The sequence below is a fragment of the Lygodium microphyllum genome, chromosome 14 (assembly GCF_053477565.2).
Source record: "Lygodium microphyllum isolate KBCC chromosome 14, Lygodium_microphyllum_v1.1.10, whole genome shotgun sequence".
Taxonomy (NCBI): domain Eukaryota; kingdom Viridiplantae; phylum Streptophyta; class Polypodiopsida; order Schizaeales; family Lygodiaceae; genus Lygodium; species Lygodium microphyllum.
In genome coordinates this window covers 101,850,649-101,873,839 of record NC_141148.1, presented here as the reverse complement: position 1 = coordinate 101,873,839, position 23,191 = coordinate 101,850,649, and the positions used below count along the sequence as shown (strand labels likewise).

Sequence of the window (23,191 nt, the reverse complement as noted above, 5' to 3'; positions counted from 1 at the left end):
ATATTTCCATGCAAGCTTAAGTAGGTGATGATCCACTAATTGACACGAGAGGAGAAGGTGAAGAAAAAGGTAGTATAGGGGCAAGTACATAGTCACATTTGGTCCATTGAGTTGTTCCTTATCCTTATAATACAATGTCAAGGACCATCAATCCTACATTTGTTAGTTGAAGTTGACTTCTAATCAAGCTTAGCTTGCATATGTACCTGGTGAAAACTATCCTTGAGTTTTTGTGTACAGATAGTGACAAGTCTAGTTTAATTTAGATATTAGGGATCCTTTCTATGTACTTATTGCCACCAAATAGAATGTAGGGTAAACTTCCTACCATTCTCCTAGTAGGGTTCTCACATTTTTGATTATGAGAAACTCTATTATCCCATGTGGTAGCATCGACATTACAAGCTCTTGTAATGCATTCACTCATACTTTATGGAGGTGTTCCCATTATAAAAGCTTGGGTATGGGTAGCCCTTGTGTAGAAGCTCATAAGGTTCCATATTCTCAATTGCAACAATGGGGTAGTTATGTGGTTGCTCCCTTGTGCAAATCTCATGTTATTGGAATGTATAGATTTTTGATGATGTGCGGATCCTTACTCCCCTTTGCAAAAAGCTATATATGGGATAGTGTGATTGTAGAAAGCTTGTGATGCTGTAAGATTCAAACGGGAAAATGACTAAGTAGGCCTTTGCATGTAGAAGGCCAATGATAATTGCACATTCATAGCTTTCTCATTTATATTGACACATAGGTAATTGTGCTTCTAACTTTACCTATTTGGGCAAACTCAAAGATGCAACACCTAGGCACTGTTCTCACATGGGTTTTTTAAGGCTTTTTTGAGAAGTTTTTATAGAAAACTAGAAACCCCTTGAGGCCACATGAGGGGCTTTCGATTTTTGTGAGAAACATGGGGGTTTGTTAGAAACACCCTAAGAATGATGACCCTTGAGAGAACCATTGCTCTTTCCTCTATCAGACCCCACCACTGCAAGCTCTTAATGATTTCTTTTTTTTAAAAAATTGGAGGGAAAGTGACTTACAATTTCTAATTTTAAATTGGAGAGGGTTTTTGAAAACTTACATGTGGCCTAAATATTAATTTGGAAATTGGTTTTGAGCCCAATAACCCTTTTGAAAACAACACCCTCATGAGAACAACTCCTTAGTTTCTAGATTCAAAGCAAACCAGTTAACCGTATCGCAACTCATGGGCAAAGCCCCTCTAAAGATTGTACAGGGAAGTAGTGCAAAGCCTTCTAAAGATTGTAGAGGGCATTTTATTTGATATCCTTATAAGACTCGATACGAGTAGAGCTTGTAATTCACTAGTTTGTCCTTGGGAATTGGGCTTGGCTTCTCAAGTAACACACAAAGATACCTTAGGCCAGTTACACACCGGGCTACGGACGGAAAGGAGGTGCAAGTTGTCCATTACTTTGTTTACACACTAAACCGCACCCAGAAATATCACGAAAAGGAGGTTGGCCCATTGGTAATGAATGAGAGGTGTGAGGGGATTGGTGGGGGTTCAATCTTGCAGGCCACTTTTTGGAGAAAGGTGTTGTTGTCTTGTATATTGGGCAAGCCCAAATTTCGAGGCGGGGAAGATCCCTCGCCCAGAAGTGTCCGCACCTGCAAAAATCGGGCCCAATGGTCTTTTGACACGTAGGGCAGTGGACGCCTCTTTTTCCACCCTGTGTCCGTCCACAGCCCGGTGTGTATCCGGCCTTAGAAGGCTGCTCTAAACGCTAAGGGTTGTGTAGTAAGCAGCGTTCTGGTGCTGCACTCGAAAGGGGAGTGAGCATTGAGCATGGATCACTTTGGATTTTCGATGTATGTATGCATGTACGGCCAACTTTCTTAAGAGGGCAACCTCTCTGCATCTGAAAAATGGGAGGCTAGTTAGTAGGGATCCCCATCATCAGCCAGCTCTGTCGTCACAGGCTCACAATGCTTCGCTCGCTGCACAAGCATCAGCAGCAGAGGCCCGTCTCCCTATTCCAGATCATCGCATCCATCCTTCTCCTGGGCCTCTTGTTCCCTTTCATTGCCCTGCTCCCGAGGTCCTCTCAGCTATCCAGGGTTCATCAGAGGTGGAATTCCTACTCCTTAGAAGAAGCAGTGCAGTCCCTCGCTCGGAACAAGACTGTCATTGTGTGTGCGGTGAGTCAGCCCTACCTGCCTTTCCTCAGCAACTGGCTAATCAGCATAGCTCGGCAAGGCAGGCATGAGGGAGTGCTTGTCATCGCAGAGGATTACGCAACATTGTATGCTGTGAATGAGAAGTGGCCTGGCCATGCTGTGCTCATACCTCCTGTTCCCGCTTCGCAGGAGGCGCATCGATTCGGATCACAGGTGCCTGTGCTCATGTGCTGTAGGTTGATTGCCATGCACATGTATGCACGATAGAGGCATTGCCCTCTTTTGTTTTGCAACCACTAATAAGAGCTGAAACATAATTGTGCACCAAGGCATTTTCATGTTGCGCTCCATTAGGTATTTGTGTGGGTCATGCTTCAGAATAGCAGTTTCTGCATCTATTTGTCACTAAAGCACCTACATTACAGTTACATGAACAAGGGAGAAACGATTCTCTAAGAAAATTAATGCAGATCCGATTAGGATAATCCTGGAATAAGTTCCAGGCCCTACAGGTCTGTGTGGCTTATAAAGGCACACGTTCATATAGACTGATGGTACATATCATGTCGATTTGTATGCAGGGATTTTTCAACTTTACGTCCCGCAGACCAAGGCATTTGCTTCAAATACTCAAGCTTGGGTATTCTGTCCTTTACAATGATGTTGATATGGTTTGGTTGAAGGATCCGTTCCCTTATTTCAAAGGCAATTCTGATATCTACTTCACTGACGACATGACCAAGGTTTGATACAGACGATGCTTTGTTCTTCTCTTGTTTTGGAAAAAGGGTTGAGAGAAAATGTGGATGGCGTCTAATGTGAAAGGGAAAATGAGTAAGTAAGAAGGAAGATAGGCAATGCGATTGTGCATGAAACCCTTGAAGGACAGGAACATCCTAATGTCTGAGTGCCTTTGAGATATTGAAAGACATCTTTTACTGCTTGCCAATGCTTTGCACAAGGTCCACATAGGTACCCGATCAATTTTGACACATTATAGATTTGGCCTTATATGACATAAATATTAAGCAGTGCTGAGCCTACTTGTGAACTCTAATATCATTTATTTCTTTTGCATTGTCAATAGAAAGCTTAAAGCTTATTTCTGTCAGAGTTAGAGTCTGGCTTGCGATTTCCCTCTGGTAATGCTGCAAAAGCTTTCCTATGTACTTGAGCTGTTGCATCATAATGCCCCCAGTTATGCATTTACCTTTTCATAGCAAACAAGTTGCTTGGTTCAAGTTGAATGACAAACATTATGCTCTCCGACTTCAGAACCAGGTGATTGAGGTATATGAACTATGTTATTTTGACAGCCAATTGCGGAGCATAGACTTTCACTGCAAGCATTATTTGTAGCGATTGACATTGTAATCAGCTTCTTTTTGTGTTTTATGAGTCTGTACACCCAGCTCGTACTGATAACACACTTACAAAGAGGCAAGTGAAATAACTTCCATGTGGGATTTTTGAGAACAGCCCCTAAGTGTGATTGCAGAGCTGCAAGCTAATCCATATTGCCAAAAACATCATTCAATATAGTGGCTCTTCTTTAGGAGATGAGAAATTGGTGTTAGAAAAGCAGTGGTTTATAGTAGCTTTGGGCCATTTGAAAATTGGGGCACAGATGTAGTGGGTCCAGCATCTTGGACCATAGTTGGAAAGTATTTCATGCTTGTTACTATATGTTGCATGACTAGGTGGGTGGAAGCTAAAGTGACCATGCACATAACTCTTGAAGGAATAGGATAATTAATCTATGACAACATCTATACTTGGACAAGGGTTCCATGCAGATGTGCTAGCTGCCATTATAAGAAACCTTTTAGTGGGCCATTAGTTTTCTCACCTTACTATCATGGTGACCCTGGAATGTGTTTCAAGCAAAGTATTTCATGCTCTAAATGCTTTAGTCAACCGTGAAATGCCTAAATGTTTCACCTTTAAAGTAACATTTTTTAAAGTGTGAATTTTTTGATTGGATAAGTTGTGGTTGAACTAATCTTTATTGATGCACAATAGAGCACTATCCATGTGGATCCAATCTAAGCAAGTGTTTGGCTTAGCTTGGTTGATAAGTACTTTTGAGATGGATGTTATGACTACTTGGCACAAATTGGATGCTTTGCAGGTTGCAAACTTGAAACAATATAGTAATAAGTTTTGGTATGTGCCTCTTTTGAGCGAATTGAGAAGTATTGTTGTGGTTTGCCGAAAGAAATTCACAATCTTTGCATAAAAATAACAGTGAGCAGCATGTCTTAGTTGATTTGAGACTACATGTACGTCAGATGCTTTGCTACATGGGAAGCCTTTTGGCTTTAAGAATGACAAGGGGGAATTAGAGAAAAGGCCAGCAAAAGATGAGAAGCATGGCGAGGCTTCTTTCGATGCTAAAAGAGGGAATAATGGGTTATTTAAAACTTGGAAAAGTGATGCTAAACGCAATGAACTATTTGCTGCAAATAAAAAAATTATACTGAATAGGAAGGGGATAAGTCGAAGATTGTCTTAATAGGGAGCTATTTGAAAATTTGAAGGGCATGATAGATCCTAAGGGTAAAAGGCCTAGAATTTAATATGGGTTTTTGGGGAAAAAAGGCTAGAGGTAAAGTTTCTAGGTGCATGGACACGGATGAATGGAGGAGAGTGGCATGACAGATCATTCTCAGTGTTGTAACTTTATCTTAAGTATATTTCAGTTGGAGTCGACAATGGATTGAGCTCATTGCAACTCAACACTACAAGAGAGTTCAGAGTATTGCTTGATACTCAAGGAGTGGGGGGTAACTGTCAGCCTACCTATATTAGTTATGTTAGTTGGTCATCTCTTGGTTGTGAGCTCTTGTTAGAGTCTGACGAAAACATAGGAAATCTAGCAGTTTAGGTGCATTTTCTTTATTTGTTGGCTTCTTGTGTGCATTCCTAGGTCAGTTTTTACTTTCCAGAGAAGACGGCCTACGGACATTGTGATTGATATTTGAGATTTTTCTAGGGTCCCCCCTACCCTAGAGGAGTAGGTTGGCTAGTTTTTTGGTGGTTTGACTATTTATAGCTACACCCCCCACTTGGCAAACACATATTCTTTAGTCTTAAGTTTTCAGTCTTCCGTTTGGCAGATGCACACTTTGACACTCCAACTCTCCATGCTTGGTGCTGGCATCGTTGTCAACGTGATCTTGTGCCCTTACTAATGATTTGGGTTATGTACAAGGACTGATCCCCATTGTATCAATAATCTTCTTCAGTCAGTGTAGCATTCTTCCTTTATCTTTTGCTTTCTCTTTCTCTCACTCTCTCTGTGTTTGTGTTTCTCTTCTGTTGTGTACTCTCACATGGTATCATTGCCTAAGTAAGGGCACAATCTAGAGATTTCTTGCAAAAGAGCAGGTTTTCATTGAGGAGGAGCTTCTTTCCACACTCTCTTTTGAATGGAGATGTGATTATCGTGACTTGCACCCTTTTCTCTTCTATTCATCTTTCACAGAAGACTCCACTCGCTTTGGTTGGAGTGATTAAGACTTGGCAGGTGAGGTGATGTAGATTCACGATGGTCCACTTCAGGTTATGTCTTCTCTCTTAGATTGGGAGCTATCTCATGGAGCAGTAAGAAGCAGTCTATTGTGGCCCTTTCTTTGATAGAGGCAAAGTATCATGCATTATGTTCTATTGCTATGGAGGTGGTTTGGCTTGGCTACATGTTGATGGAGATTGGGTTTCCTCAGCATGGACCTATAGAGTTGCGTGTTGACAACCAGAGTACTCTAGCTCTGGCAAAGAACCTCGTGTTTCATCCTTGCACAAAGCACATTGAGGTTCAATATCACTATGTTCGAGAGCGGATCGTGGATTCTAAGTTAGCGACGGTCTATTGTCCCATGGAGGACAACACAATAGGTCTCTTCATGAAGCCTTTGCCCATGGATTCTATGCTTCATCACATGAGGTGGTTGGGTTTTCAAACACTCCCAGGATCTAAGAGTGGGTGTTAGCCTACCTATGCTAGTTATGTCAGTTTGTCATCTGGTGATTGTGAGCTCCTATCAAAGTTTGATGGAAACATAGAAGCTTTGGTAGTTTGGGAGCATTTTCTTTATTTGTTGGTTTCCTGTGTGCACTCCTAGGCCAGTTTTTGCTTTCCATAGTTTGCCTACACCTGTCGAACATTGTCATTGTCATTTGGGATTTTTCCAGGGTCTCCCCTATTTTTTTGGCATTTTTCTTTTCAGTGACCAACATTTATTGTTGATTGGCCAGCATTCATGGCCCCTATAGGAGCAAATCAGCTAGTTTTTTGGTGTTTTGGCTATTTATAGCTACACCCCCACTTGGTAGACACACATACTATTTAGTCTTCAGTCTTTCATTTGTAGGTGCAGTCCGACACTCCGTCTCTCTATGCTTGGTGCTGCCATTGCTATCAGCTTGACATGGTGCCCTCACTAATGCTTTGGGCTATGTGCAGGGACTAATCAGTCCATCTTCATTGTATCAGCATTCTTTTTCAGTCAATGCAATATTTTTCCTTCATCTTTTGCTTTCTCTTTCTCTCACTCTCTCTGCTTCTCTCTGTGTTTGTGTTTCTCTTCTATTGCACACTCTTACAATAACATCTCCACTCCCTTAATTATCGACTAGCTTGGGCATGTAATAATCTTGGATGTACTTTGGGTTCAAACTTCATTCACGGTATTGTGTGTTGATAATATTTGTGTATAGAGGATCACTAATCAATGTACTAGTCATTGTGGTTTAGTATGCAGATGGTTATAGTTTGTACAATGGCTCCAAAACTATACATTTGCATAGAATACATGATGCACAGTTGGATGTGATGTACATCTGTATGGTATGCAATACATTTGCATGGAATGCAAGCGATATAAATATGCATGGGTTACATGCAATGTGCAAATGAGGTATGTTTGCATGGGTAATTCGAGATGTATATAATGACAGGTGATGCATGGATACATCTTGGTTTTAGGCATTTGTTTATGCCCAGTTTTGGCATTACTTTGGCAAGTATGGTTAGAGTGGCATGTTGGTATGCAGCCTTTCGTTCTGATAGTGGTCACGATTTATGTGTGTGGATCACCATTGGTTTAAATGTTGGTATACAACTTTTTGTTTTGATGGTGGTCACGATTTAGATGTGTGGATTGCCATTGGTTAAAATGACCGAAATTTCAACATCCAGTCGGTACGAGCATGGTTTAGTAATAGCCATAGATATTATTTGACTAAGATAGTGCATGTATTTCCAGTGGTAACTAGGCCTTTGTATCACTCCCATGCAATTAGGGTTGATCGTAAGTTTTCAAGGAAGAATTATGTCATGGGTTGTGAATGTTTAACATAATGCTCTTGCAACAATTAAATTGTGCACGTGTGGTGTACATGTGATATTAAGTTGAATGTGGTTACGGTTGTAGCAACAAAGAAACACGTTTCTTTGAGTTTGAAACTTATGAAATGTTTCTTAAAGTAAGAAATGCTTATGAAAGTATAAAACGTGGGTTTTTTTAAAATTTTAAAGGAGGGACCCAAAAACATGGGTTTTCTCATAAACATTGTTGGGCAATGTTAAACATGATCATGATGATGAGTAATGATTCCTGAGGACTCAAGATTTTGGATAGCAAACTTACTTTTAGGGGATTTTGTTTATCAATCTAGTATCTAGATTCGATCCTTGTCTTGAGAGTTGATTATTATACGACTTTAGCCTCATTTACGAGTTATTTATGATATATTATGATTCATTTTGGATTTTGACATTTTGTCAGATTGTTTTGGAATGAGAATCATGATGTTGCAACTTGACTTAGTCCATATTGTACATGAGCTATTTACATCTATTTACATGTTTATTTCAATTTTCTTTGTGTGATATGTATGGATCATAATGCTTGAGGTCTGAACCATACTATAGCTTGCTAACTTTGACATAAGTCAATAATGGATCCTGGATATGTAATGTATTATTCTCAATTGACTCTCATGTATTATTACTCAAGCTTGTTTGGCCTTTCTTTGTTTAAGAGAGAGTTCCTGAGGTTTAAAACCTCTTTCCCTAGTTAGAACTATAAAAAATCCCTATATAAAATAACTTGTGTTTCTCATTTTACCCCCTCTTGAAAGAAACTTATGAAACACGCTTCTAACGTTTCATTTCTAAACGTTTTTGACGTTTCTGGCTGCTATGCTTTCGGTGACAAACAACCTTAGCTTGGACAATGGTGGACATTGACAAAAGTTGTGCAGACAAGTGCCAGTAGAGTTCCTAGGACAGATCTTGGTCAAATACATTAAATAGTTGAGATTAGGAATTTGAAACTGGGGCTAGGTAGTGGCCAAAGTTTGGGTAGGGTGGTCACACAACCATGTAAAGAGCCATGCAAGGCTGCATGAGGCCACTCTAGGCAATTTGGAGGTAGAGAGATCATTGGGTTGATTCTCAAGAGTGGAAGCACTAAAATGGCATAGAAACCTATGTGGTTGCACAACTGGAATAGAAAACAACATGAAAACCCCAAAACATAGTAGGCAATATATTGGGAGTGTCCACAATTGCAGGTGACCTGATTGTGAAGATGTGCTAGGGTTTGCATTGAGAAAACATAGAATGTACGAACATGAATAAAACACAAGAACTTAGACAATAACACAATAAACCCAAAATGCAAAAACACAAATTCAAATAGAAGAAACAAAACTTTGAAGCGAATGAATCAACATTGTGAATGATGGAAAGAGAACAAGATGCTCAAAGGCAAAGCAATGAGAGTAGTTGGAGTGTGATGTCCATCGGAGGTTGATTCCTAGTGCTGTAATTACTAGTCAGAGCTGAAGGAATGCTGAAAATGAAAGGGCAGCAGGCCGGTAACAAAATTACAGAAGTTAGAAGTTGGATTTGGCTGAACGCAGTAGTGGATCACCTGAAAAGTGCTGGAAATTGATAATCTGAGGCTGATAATAGTTAAACGACAGTTGGGAGAAGGTGTGCTGATGCAGGGTGGTCTGCACATGGAGTAAACACACACAGCAGAGGTGCAATGATGACATCAGCAGCTGGCGGACCTGAGGCTGAAAATGCAGCTGTCTAACACCACTCGATAGCAACGTGGCAGCTGGAAATTGGACGCTAGGGGCTGGAGTGAACATGGCTGCAGTCAGTAAGGGTTGGACAGCAAAACAAGGATGGGTTGAATGATGGGCTAGTCTATTTGTTTATAGATGAGTGGATCTTGTCAAATCAGGGTTTGGCTTATGGGACATAGAAACTCTATAAGAACTCCTTTCTTTTTTAATGAACGTTTTAGTAATTATAGATTTGGGGGCTGTTTAAAAGAGATAATCAAATTTTCATGCATTTTTAGCTCAACAACAACCTATGTGGTCCAAAATTGGAACTAGAAAGGGACTGGAAGAAATGCTTATCATTCTTACATTTTTCTAGTTTTAAAAGGAAAAGATTAGGGTAACGTATGATTCAGCTTGGGGGTTTGAATCATACTTGAGCCATACTTGTTGAGAAACCACTTATTCAGTTTCCACTCTTCAGTTAGGGTTTCACACTGATAGCCCCAAAAGGGTTGGTGTCCACATTCTGGTTATTTTGTTAGCGGGTGCCCACTCAACGGTGCATCACCCTAGACAACTTAGGCCTATAAATAGGCGGTCACTTCATTCATTCCACACCTCTTCCATCACTCTTCACTTCACTCTCGTCACTTCGATATTCTTCCCTTCTCTCTCTTGCCTCTCCATTGTCCTCACACCTCTTTAGGTGGACATTGTGGTTCATGGTGGGTATCTATCTCTATCCTCAAGCATAGTGACCATCTCTCTCACCCTGGTGTCATCTTAGGTCAGCTTGTATCTTGTGTTTGGCTGCTTGGAGGATTACACGACGCAACAAACAGAATCTGAGAAAGAGATAGAGAGTACACAACAGTTAAGAGGGGAATAAAAAAATTCTTTAGCTCTAAACAATTGATTCAAAGATGGCTCTGTCCATCCATGCGCTTCCACTATGAAGCTTAGATGGCGATCTAGACAGAAGATAGGTGAAGAGCTTAAGGCTAGATAGAACGACTCTAATTGGGTGAAGGATAGATAATAGATGGCTGTGAAGGGGTTTAGTTTTTATAGCCCGTGAAGGTGGTTAGGTTGGCCTGACCGACCTACCATATGAGCCTTCACTAGTCGGCTAGGGAATATTCTCTTTACTGACAGGCTAGGGGTGCTGGCCTTGGACCCCAGCTAGGGGTTGCTTCCGCGGCCCCCGGACCCCAAAATAGGGGCCCTTGATAACTCCCTTACCCCATAACTTGATGCAATGTGCCTAGAGTTGCTACCGGCTTAACTACTCGGTCTAACCCAAAGATTAGACCCACAATGGTCACCTTTTTGCCATTTGGTCACGTAGACCTCATTTGACATACAAGTCAGGATTAAACCAATATCCAGGCTCACATATGGCTTCTCCTCATAATGGGGGCCTTACAACTTTAAGCGCCATGGATCATTGGTGGCACCTTATGAGGGTGGGGCATTGAGCATATCTAACACCCCCCCTTAATGTCTACCCACAGGTGAACTATCTCCTCGGCTCAATGCCGAGTCTTTGAAGATGAACATGAAGCAGATCCTTCGTAAATGCTTTGGTGAAGATATTCGCTCCATTCTCCTTTGTTGGATAGTAGACCAGTTCCACTATCCCATCCTCGATCAAATCATGCACATGGTGATATTGAATCTCTATATGTTTGGTGCGTGCATGAAACGCTGGATTTTTGGTAATGGCGATGCAACTCTGATTGTCACATCTCAACATAGTTGGTTCTTCATCCGGCACTCCCATATGCCATGGATCCTTCTTAACCATACTGCTTCACATGCAGCAAAACAAGCTGCCTCGTACTCTGCTTGGGTAGAAGACAACGCCACTGTTGGCTGCTTCTTACTAATCCAAGAGAAAATTCTTGAACCCAAAGAGAAAAAATAACTAGAAATTGACTTCCTAGAATCACTATCTCCTGACCAATTTGAGTCACAGTTCCCCACAAGAGAAATTCCCGAACTGTATGTGATACCATAGTCAAAAGTTTCCTTCAAGTATTTGAGCACTCACATCCTAGCTTTTCAATGACTCATGAGGTTTGTTTGAGAACGTGCTTAAAACACCAACAATAAAAATGATATCTGGTCTGGTGCTACACAAGTAGATCAGATTGCCGACCAACCTCTTGTACCTCCCAATGTCTACTAGTGCTGATGTATTCTTAACGGATAACTTTGCATTCATCTCCATAGGTGTGGCTATCTCCTTGCACTCGGTCATGCCAAATGTCTTCAAGATCTTCCATGCATACTTCTTTTGAGAGATGAAGATCTTTCCTGGCTCTTGCCAGACTTCAATCCCCTAAACAATAGTGCAGCATGCCCAAGTCTGTCATTTCAAACTCAGAACTCAAAGCCTTTCGAGTTTGGTTGATCATATCTTCATAGTCACCTGTAATAAGAAGGTCATTCACATATAGGACTATCACTACATACATTTCACCATCCCTGTAAACATACAAGTTAGCATTTGAGGCACATCTTTTGAAGTTTAAACTTAAATAGAACTTATCTATCTACTGGTATGCCTTCTTCAGCTTACACACTTTGTTCTCAGAATAGGGGGCCTCAAACCCTGGTGGCTGAGTCACGTACACCTCCTCCTTCAAGTCACCATTTAAGAACGCTGACTTAACATCCATTTGGTAAACTGGCCACTGCTTATGGGCGGCCACTGCAAGTATTGTGCAAATAGTGGTCATTTTGGTAGTTGGGGCAAATAACTCTTGAAAATCAAACCCTTCAACTTGTGAAAATCCTTGGGCAACCAATTTGGCTTTATACTTTTCTAAGTTACCATCAGCCTTGTACTTTACCTTCTAGATCCACTTGGTGCCAATAACCTTCCGCTTTGCTGGCCGATCTACTAGCTCCCAAGTATCGTTCTTCATTATGCTGTCATACTCGGTTTGAATAGCTACCTTACATGTTGGATCTGCAAGTGTTTCTTCTAAGTCAGTTGGCTCCTTTGCTTCTCTCATAATCTCAGCCATCAAGGCTATATCGACTATGTGAGCCGAAGTCCTTCTTTGAGCCTTTATTCTCGGAGACTCCTTGGTCGTCTGCCTTCTCCTCAATAGATATAGGCATAAGATTATTGTGGTCATAGAGTTGCTTCACCCAATGCGGCAATGGCTTTTCCGGTGGGGTGATGTCAGGTTGGTGAACTTTTTTCTCATTATCTGAAGATGATGCTTCCTCCTCCTTAAGGATAGGAACAACTCTCGAGACATGTTCATAGTGGACTTCTTCTTCGCTTGATGATAAAGTGGAAGAACTTGCCTTCTTCTCCTCCACTGTATGTGGCTGCTCCTTGAACACCACATCATTGCTCGCGATGATCTTCTTTGTCTCTTGGTCATATACTTTGTAAGCCTTCTGCTCATCACTATAACCCAAGAAGATACATTTTCTAATTTTTGGTGTTAACTTGTTTCTGTTCTCATTTGGAACATGTGCATAATATTACATCCAAAAATTTTAAATGTAGATTGCAATATTAACAACCTCAGCCCAAAAATGGTTAGGCAATCCCTTGCCCTTTAGCATGCATATTGCCATCTCCACAATAGTGCGATTCTTGCGTTCCACGACACCGTTCTGTTGAGGTGTGTGAGGCGTCGTCAATTGACGCTTGATCCCTTTGCTATTGCAAAAGTTTTCAAACTCCTTTGAGTTGAACTCACCACCACCATTTGTTCTAAATTTCTTCACACTTTTCCCTGTTTTATTCTCAACAAGTTTTAGCCATTTTTTAAACTTACCAAAAGCTTGAGCCTTATTACGAAGGAAGTACATCCATATTTGCCTACTGTAGTCGTCGTCGACAATCAACATAAAATAAGATCTCCCCAAGGCCTATGTGGACATCTTACCGCACAAGTCAGCATGTACCAACTCTAGAGGAGGTTGTGCTCTATTTTTGCTTTCGTGTGGAAATGCCTTTCTTTGTTGCTTACCCATCATACAAGCTTCACATGGTTCTTTCAATTTAGTCATTGCAGGTAGGTGAGCAACCATACCTTGCTTGTGCATCTCCTTTAACATTGCAAATGTGTCCAAACCTTTCATGCCAAAGCTTACTTGTGCCCACTCTTGTGGTGGCTGTAAGAGCACTTAGCTCATACAGGTTGTTCCTTCTTTCTTCTTTGCCAACAACTTTGCCAGCACTGTTGAGAATTTCTGCACCTATCTTCTTAAACCTCACTTCATGACCAAGATCAGTTATGGCAGCAACTGATAACAAATTTTTTCCAATTTCGGGAATATTCAACACATTTGAAAGCTTTTTGACTTCACCATTTGCAGTAATAAAAAAAATAGTACCTGTGCCTGCAGCAGGGCATTTTGCATCATTTCCAACCGTCACAGTGATGGATTCTTGTAGAGGTTGCATAGAATTGTATAGACCTTTCTTGTTGGTCATGTGACGCGAGGCCTTACTATCCAACACCCATGAGTCAGTGGTAGATTCTTCTTGCGCCGAGGAGCACACTTCCTGAATGGTTGCCATGAATAACTCTAACTCTGCTTCAGCTGTATTGACTGTCTCTTTTTCTTTACTTTTAAGGGTACCATTCTTTTCATTTGCCTTATTGACACGACAATCTGAGAACACTGTCAGAACAGCTTGTAACTAAGGCACACAATGCATTTGCATTACTTTGTTTCCAAGCTCATAGAATATCTACATTCGGAGGAATTATCACACTAGAATTTGATGGGTTGGGGGGGAATAGGTTGTGGTTTTAAGTTAGTCCCCAGCACGGTCTCCAAAAGCTCATAAGAATCAAGGATAGTTGTAATTTTGAACTTCCACAAGGTGTAGCTTGTACCATCTAACTTGCCTTCGCTAAAGGTTGGTAGACGAATCCTCAGTGTTTGAATAGTCGGTATAGTAGCACCACCACTTGCACCGCTTCTTGATGCGCTAGAACCGCTTCCGAAAGACGACATCGTTCCTCTTTGCTATTGAAGCCTTTGCCTCTTGCGCACTCTTCGATCCTAGAGCCCCTTGGGCTTTGATACCATGCAAAAGAGTCCCTTGGGCTTTGATATCATGTAAAAATTACATGGCACAGCGAATAGAATCTGAGAAAGAGATAGAGAGTACACAACAGATAAGAGGAGAATAAAAAAATTCGTTAGCTCCAAACAACTGATACAAAGATGGCTCTGTCTACCTGTGTGTTTCCACTGTGAAGCTTAGATGGCGATCTAGACAGAAGATAGGTGAAGAGCTTAAGGCTAGTTGGAATAACTCTAATTGGGTGAAAGATAGATGATAGATGGCTGTGAAGGGGTTTAGTTTTTATAGCCCGTGAAGACCGTTAGGTCGGCTTGACCGATCTACCATACGAGTCTTCACTAGACGGCTAGGGAATATTCCCTTTATCGTCGGGTTGGGGGTGTTGCCCTCGGACCTCCGCCAGGGGGGCCGTTGGCCCCCTTGGGACCTCCCCAGCCAGGGGCTGCTTCCGCAGCCCCTGGACTCCAAAATAGGGGCCCCTGATAACTCCTTTACCCCACAACTCGATGCAATGTGCCTGGAGTTGCTACCAGCTTAACTACTCCGTCTAACCTAAAGATTAGACCCACAACGGTCACCTTTTTGCCATCCGGTCACGTAGACCTTATCTGGCATACAAGTCAGGACTCAACCAATATCCGGGCTCACATATGGCTTCTTCTCATAATGGGGGCCTTACAACTTTGAGCACCATGGATCATTGGTGGCACCTTATGAGGGTGGGGCATTGAGCATATGTAACACCTCAGACCTTGACGTTAGTCCTCCATAGTTGGCGACCACATCTACCCATTAGTTGTCATCCTTCACATTGTGTTTAGCAGCTTGGTGGAGTTCTTTTGTAGCTAGTGGCTTCCTTGCATTGTGGTGTCAGCAGCATTCTTCGTTAGTCTTCATTGCTAGAGTGAGCTGATGGCTATGTTTTGCACGTCAGCTGTAAAAGAAAAATGACAAAGAGACTAGAGAGACAAGAGGGTTTGCGGGGAGGAACACAATGTGTATGGCAAATACTGAGAGAGAAGAAAAACTCAGAAACACAAGAATACAGTGATGACGCATTGGAGCATACTATGAGAAGAAAGCTGATACAGTGGAGCGGAAACTCGGAAGATAACTACACTTTCTTGTTTGAATACAGGCGGTAGCACCTGTGGGAATTTGCACAGTGAAGGGAGCGAAATGTAGTCCCCTAGGCATTGGGCTATTGAAGTCATCACTAGAAGGTGAAGGAAAGCTATTGAGGGAGCGAATTGCAGTCTTCTGATGTCGTCCAAGGTGAGGATGATGATCACTAGTTGTTGAGGGAGCAAACCACAGTTCTCTAATGCCGAAAAGATGAGCCAAGCTACAAAACACTAGATGAATGATGACGCTTGAGACCTAGGACCACCACGAACCACAATATCCGCTTGAAGGGGTGCAAGGGCAATGGACAAGTGGGAGGGAGAAGGGAAGGGCATCGGAATAACGAAGGAAGAGGGGTGAAGAATGATTGAAGTGGATGGTAGAATGAATGAAGTGATTGCCTATTTATACACATAAGTTGTCTAGGGTGATGCAACATTGTGTGGGCGGCCATTGAAAAAGTGGCCAAAATGTGCACACCAAGCCTTTTTGGGGCTATCAGTGCGAAAGCCTAAACGAAGTGTGTAAATTGAAGAAGTGGTTTCTCAACATTGGCTGCCTTCTTCTCTTGGCAACCACCATCACTCATTTGCATTTTCAACATTTTGGCCTCTGGGATTTGCATTTGATGTCGAGGTCATCTCCCTAGTGTTCGAGGGCTGCACTTTACTCCCTCAATAGCTAGCGATCATCTTCCTCATCTCCAATGGGCGTTAGAGGATTGTGCTTCGCTCCCTTGATAGCTATCCTTCCCCTTCCAGTGATTACTTTGATAGCCCATTGCCGGACTGTGTTTTGCTCTCTTCATTGTGTAGATTCCCCACAAGTATTGCTACCTTAGTCGGATAGGACGGTGTAGTCATCTTTTGGGCTTCGACTTCATTGTATCAACTTTTCTTCTCATAGCATGATTCAATGCATCATCACCATGTTCTTCTTGTGTTTCTGAGTTTCTCTTCTTTTTGAGTATTTGCTGCACACACTCTATGTTTCTCCCTGCAAACCCTACTGTCTCTCTTCATTGTCTCTTGACAATACTTATATACTCGTACATGTATTGAAGTATGAATTTATAAAATGTGTGTTATCAACTATGAACAGCTACCCAGTGGCCTACCAAGACTATAGAGGTGATTGTTATCTTACTAAGAGAGCCCAAAGAGAGGCAAAGGCATCAAATAAAGGGTGTTTGTTGATTGCCTTGTGGCCTACCAGGAGCTACAAAGGTGGATGGAACCCCATTGAAACTTTTTTTTTTTTGGGAGGGTTTTAAATAAAGTTTTTGTCTTATTAAGTAACTATGCCATGTCAGGAGAATGAAAAGGGATAGCTAGACCCACCACATCACAAAATAGACAAGCTATCTCGACCACTTGTGGATGTTGATGACGAGATACAAGGTTGAACAAGTATGTAGGTGTGGTGGTAAGGTGGTAGAAGAACCGTTGGTGGAAATAGCTTAAGATCCACTCACGGGTGCTTTACACAATGAGATACAAAGAGTAACGCTACATGATGAGAATGCACATGTAGCAAGGTGTCACTTGGACAGTGTCCCTCATGGGAAAATTGTTCACTTGCCTAAGCACCCTTTTACAAAGATGATGATGGTCATGCAATGCACATGGTAGGCACAACCAAGGAAGGGAGGCCGATGTTGAAGACAAATGCTAAAACTTGTAGAATATGGATGAAGGGTAGGAATCCTCTCTCAACCATGGATTGTTGATGCCGAAGGAGGAAGAGGAGCTTGATGTTGATCTTCATGTGGTACCGAGAACCATGAGGAAGGATGAAGATGAAGCACCCTAGCTAGAGGAGCTAGGGAGAAGCTATTGCTGTGATATCATCAAGAGATGTCGCAAGATCTACCTCGGGAGGGAAAGTCTCTATACTAGTAGAAGAGCAAGTCTCCAAGGAAAGATGAAACCACAAAGGAACAATGAACTTCCCATGTCTCCAGCTTGTAAGGATTGGTGCAAACTCGCATGTTAAGCCTAGACCAAAATACAAAACCTTTTAAAAGAGATCAGAATTTGCAAAAAATAGGAGCTTCAAAGTGAGATGCTTCAAATAAAAACGAAACAAAAAATAAAGCTAAAATGAAGAAAAAATATGTGTGAATGAGTGAATGCAGTAGGAGTAAAAAGAATGAAAGCTCGAGGACAAAATAACATACGGACTTAACTCATTAGCCTAAGGAACTAAGATTGCTCAATACATGCTAGACCAGCTTGGAGTACCCAAAGGATGCTAGCTTAAGCGTGTGGCCACCATTGTGCATGACCATCAACATGTCTCTATCAATGAAACTCATGTTGAGGCAAGGAAAGGGTCATAGGTGGGGATATGGTCCTAGGTGGGGGTGCAAGAGGAGACCTCAGAATGGATGCAAAGAGTGCAAATAGAGTGGTGCCAATAGATGAGTCTCCCAAAACCTATAAGAGTGTTGTAAGTCGGGGGCATATGAGGCTATCCATGTGCCACGTCTCGTGGCATGTGTGTGAGGAGGAGCAAATGGGGTAGCAACGGGAGGCAGGACTATTTAGGGGGAGTGAAGGTAGTCACGCCCTATTGTGGTTTCTTAGAGGGAACTCTGGGTGCTAGTATGACACTCCTTGTCTACATGGCTTGATCTCTAGGAGTGCAAAACCTCTTCTTTTCAGGGAGTTGTTGCCAGATGCGTTTGGTTTCGTTGGTGTCTTTGGTTTCGTTTGAGAAAGAGGTGTCACCCTTGTTTTGATTTGTCTTCCTAGCTCGAGTGCCCTTGCGACCTCCAATGTTCCTCTTTGTAGAATTGGATACCAAAGTCCCCTCTAAATAGGAAAATGGGGTCTTCTTGTAGACTTGGTCATGTAGCCTCATGTAATGCAAGAACTCACATTTGAACTCATAGAAGATTGGCAATCCAAGCAATGAAATGATGTGCTACATAAAATGGAAGTATTTTGAAGGCAGCTTGTTTAAGAAAAATGTAACCTAATTGTTACTTGACTATGGTGAGCTAGTAGTGGTGAACTTGGCGAGTAACCACTTATATTTGGCCAACTTGACTTTTAGATCATCCCCTTCATTAATAGAAATCTCCCGAGCTCATAATTGAGATTGATGTATTGGGTTCGATCTCTCTCCACATAGCAGTCAAGGAGATGAGTCCAATGATTGGATGACAAGGGAAAGTGTTGTAATTGGTGATGGAACTTAGGAAGTAACCCCTACATTAACTTGGCATTTGTTGTAGCATAGCAAGCTCTCCATTGACAAATGTGGTTAGGGTGGGCAAGTTGAGGGTCCAACATAGGCTCTAAACCATCTACTAGGTCCCAAAGACCTTGAGATTCAAGCACTTGTTGCATTACATTGGACCAAGTGGTAAAATTCGAGCCATTAAAACAAGTTTTATTTGTAAAGGCATTCTTGGCCATAGCAAAAGTAGTAGCAGTGTTGAAAGAGGAATAGAATGGGTAGGATGGCTAGGGTGGGGGAGTGGAGTATACTTTGGAATTAAGCCTAGAGTGCCCACAATGCATTTAGGACATGTGCACAATAGATCCAAAAGTGAGTATGGGTTGGGTGGGCATGGGCATGGTAGCCGCATGTGTAGCCCAAGGAGAAGGGATAGGGACACGGTAGGTAGAGGATGGAAATCCCTATATGGGAGTGACTCATGGAGTGAGTGATGGTGCACCATAGGCAGAGGATGGAAATCCTTGTGTTTGAGAATGAATGGAGTGGTGAGTGTCCAAGGGGGTTGAGGGGGACACCCATCATAGCTATCCTAGGACAGATAGATGTGCTCATTTCCACAAGCGATGTACCAGGGTGCAGAGTGACTTTCACCCATGGATAGCTAATAGGTGGTGTGGAAAAAGAAAAAGTGCCAGGAACTGAAACAGATGACTTGAATCCTAGTGTGACTTTCACCTGTGGATAGCTAACAGCTGGTGCGAAGAAAGAAAAAGTGCTAGGAATTGAAACAGATGATCTGAATCCTAGTGCGATAAATATAGATGTGTAGTGCAAACCTAAATTATTGAAAGTAGAAGGAAAAAAATCTATGTTTTGACTAGAAGATGGAGGGATATGAGGGGTTTGAGAGTAGTGGCCACTACCAACACCATGCTCAAGTAGAAGTGTGAGATCTACTTGTGGAAGTAGGTCTGCTACGAGAACCTCCTTGATTAACATTTACACATTTAAACTTGTCATGATCTGGGTCTTGCATACCAGAAGGAAATACAAGGGAGAGTTTTCATTCGAATAACTCAAAAGGGTTAGATGAACTTGACATTGGGCCTGGCAGTGATGAATAAGATGGATTACCCATTGTCCCAAATGTTGTATGTTCTCCTTGATCGAGGAGTTGGCTAGCCTTATCGACGGATCTTGATGTATTAGGAGCAAGGTTTTTGGGAGTTGGATAGTTATTGTTGTAACCATACCTGATGCCCAAGTATTCTTGGAACTTCTTGCCTGTCATGAAATGTGTATCTGATCAAGAAGAAGAAGACCGTGAAAGTGAAACGTCGTCTTTCTTGTCAAGTCCATAATGCCTCCAATGATGGAGAAGCATGATAAGACATTGCAGAAGGAGAAGAATGTGAAAGTGAAATGCCGTCTTTCTCATGGAGTCCATAAGGCCGCCTCAAAGCCTCCAATGATGGAGAAGCATGATAAGACACTGTAGGATCTTCAGGAGTTTGAGACATTGTGAATTGGTTACATGTTGTTTGTGTATCTCGCACAAAACCAAGCTCTCCATGATAGCCACAGGATACTCTTTACAAGAGCATCAGCTTTGATACCATGTGAAAATATGCTAACATTTGCATTGGGAAAACACAGAATGTATGAACACGATTAGAGCACAGTAACTCAAACAAGAATGCAATAAATGCAAAACACAAAAACACAAACACAAACAGAAGAAAGAGAACTCTGAAGTGAATGAATCAATGCTATAAATGATGGACAGTGTACAAGATGCTCAAAGGCAGAGCAATGATAGTAGTCAGAGTGTGACATCCATTGGCGATGGATCCCGAGTGCTGTAACCACTAGTTGGGGCTGAAGGCAGGCTGAAAATGGATCGCCATTCTGGGTTGGTTGGAGGAGAGACAGTGCAATCTTGCTGGGCTGTTGTTGGGGGTTTGAGACAGCAAAGAAACACCATTTTAAGCCAGCCAAGCTGATCAATAGGTTTCTGAGGCTTCTGGTCATAATCCATGAAGGTGACCTGATTTGGTAGCATCTTGGCAGCAAGCGACAGTAGGCGACCTTATTTTGGCATGCTTTGCCAGAAGACCACTGCTGTTGGAGCACTGTTGGGAACAAATTGAAGATTTCTCTCTTCTGCTGTCCTCCTCTCTCATCTCTTCAAATCTGAAGCAATTCAGCATTGATTTGCTGAAGTCAGACCTAATTACTGCTGTACTTTGGGTTTTTCAACTGCTTTGAGACGCATGCCATTAAATATAAGCTATGCAAGAAGGGGATTTGATACAAATCTGAGAAATTACAGCAGATCTACAAAGAATTGCTCATCTACAGCAAGGGTGGCTTGCATGCAAGAGAAGACCCAATTGGTGCCCCCAAGTGCTTCAAATCAAGGGGCAAATTTGGGGATTTTGCTGCTGGTCACTTTTGACAACTATGTGTTCGAGATTTTCTGGGAGAATTGATTCAATCAATAGAGGAAGTGGAGACTTCAGGGCATATCTTTTGAGTTTGTGCCAAGAGCTTGCATCTTCTTGGGGATTTGAGACAAACCTTGGTTGTACCACAAGATTGTGGAATACAACTTAAATACTGGAAGGAGCACTAGTTTTTGGGCCAATCGGTTGTTGGCTGTCTACTTAAAATGTTAATTTATTGCTGCTTGTAAATTGCTGGATAATTAGGTATTCCACCACCTTCTCCAGTAAAGAGGGTTGGTTTCAATGTGGGCGCAAGGTGCAAACGTGATTGTGTGTGAAAGACATTGAAGTTTGCTTTGTTGGCTTGTGTATGTACCTTGCTTGTAAATTTCATTTTATTATTACCATCTGTGATATGAGTGATCCTGCACATTTTTACAGCCATAACATACCGTGGCATCTGAGACAGTAATGAACTACAATTCCTTTTCACAGGACTTGAGTAAAATCAGCTCTCTTCTTGGGATGAAGAAGCTTTCTTGATTGTGAATGGTCTGTAATTGTTGGTTTCTGACGAAGTAGTAGATATAGACGTCCACAAGCAAGTGTAGGTTTCTTTTGCATATGGATTCAAGAACAGGCGGATGAGAGACACAGAAATTAGCTTAATTTAGATTGCTTAAGTAGTATTCAAAACATTAAGGCATCTGACTCAGTCTCAACAGTTGTCTCGAGTTTTTGCGTAAGTGGCTCAGGTGTCTGCTTATATCTTCTAGGTGAAGCCACATGATCATTCACATGAGCTGCCTCCACCTGGAAAAAAGGGACGAACATACATATGCAGCTGCATGCTTTTTATACGGCCCACACATGGTGGAAAGCTTGTGATGAAAAAGTGGATTGAGGAGCTGGAGGCTCAGCCATGGTCTCCAAAAGCCAAGGCCAATGACCAGCCAGCCTTTAATTGGGCACTCAATAAAACTGCCAGCAAGGTATACCATCTCGACTGCAATGGCAGTAGCTGTAGCAGTGTCGCAAATGTACGACTGTGCCTTTATTAATTTTATGGTTCTTGCACTGTATTTGAGCAGGTCAAGCTTTACCTGCTGCCTCAGGAGGCATTTCCTACTGGTGGACTATATTTCAAAAGTGAAACCTGGAGACAAGAAACGGAGGGGAAGCATGTTATTATTCACAACAACTATATCACCGGATTTGAAAAGAAGATAAGACGATTTCAAGAATTCAATCTCTGGTTTCTGGAGGATACAGATTCTTTGGGAGAGCTACCAAGGTTCTTCCCACATCAAATGCAAGCATCTTGAAGAAGTGATCAATTCTCATATGAAATCTAACAATGGTGTTCAGAATGTTTGGGAGCTTTCTGTCTGCTTATGAACGAGCAGTTTGAGGAGGACGATGTTTGGGTTCTGAAGCCATATATGCTTGTACAGCCCAAAGAACTCAGTGGAAATTTATGGAGCATTGTCAGGTTCAAGTTGCAGTATATGGGTGTTTTGTGTTGCCAAGGTGAAGCTTGTAGCCTTGCAGTGCTCATTAATCTTCTCTTTACTCACTGATTGAGTTGCTAGAAGAGTGCCTCTTTATTAACTCACTGATTGAGTTGCCAGAAGAGTGCCTCTTTAGGCGGATGGATTCAGAATCTGACATTTTTGCTGCTATATTCACAATTTTCTGTAATCTTATCTTGTAAATTGGGATGAAACAAAGTGGCCAGTTTTTTCATGTCATGGTACATAAGACCCTTAAGATATAGTGGGATGGATTTTAGCGTGACTTCCCCTTTCATAGAAGTTTCTCCATTTCTTCCCCGCTCAGACACTGCATGAATACCTCTTCTCTCACCACCACACTTCCCGCCCTCAAGAAGAAGGTTGATCTATAGAATAAATAATTAGATGTACAAGTGGGTCAACCATGTAAGTTGTTTCTGAATCGATGCGAAGATTTGGGGAATATCTCCTGTTTGTTTAGCACGGACACATGAGCTCCCTGCATAGAGCCATGGACTTAATTGCATCCAGTCTATGGACTGCATTGTCACTTTAGGGCTTTCTCGGGCAGAACCATTTCTTTGAAATGAAAGGAATGCCTTGATCAGTGA

General features: G+C 41.9%; 1 protein-coding gene across 1 annotated transcript; it reads left to right on the top strand.

Moving 5' to 3' along the window:
* The first annotated feature begins 1,766 nt into the window (after positions 1-1,766).
* Positions 1,767-22,877, top strand: LOC148025914 (UDP-D-xylose:L-fucose alpha-1,3-D-xylosyltransferase MGP4-like). Its single transcript, XM_087693172.1, has 4 exons — positions 1,767-2,361; positions 2,730-2,891; positions 21,843-22,058; positions 22,158-22,877. The coding sequence occupies exons 1-4, from the start codon at positions 1,957-1,959 to the stop codon at positions 22,389-22,391; spliced, it is 1,017 nt and encodes a 338-aa protein (XP_087549298.1). The 5' UTR covers positions 1,767-1,956; the 3' UTR covers positions 22,392-22,877.
* Positions 22,878-23,191: the final 314 nt, after the last annotated feature.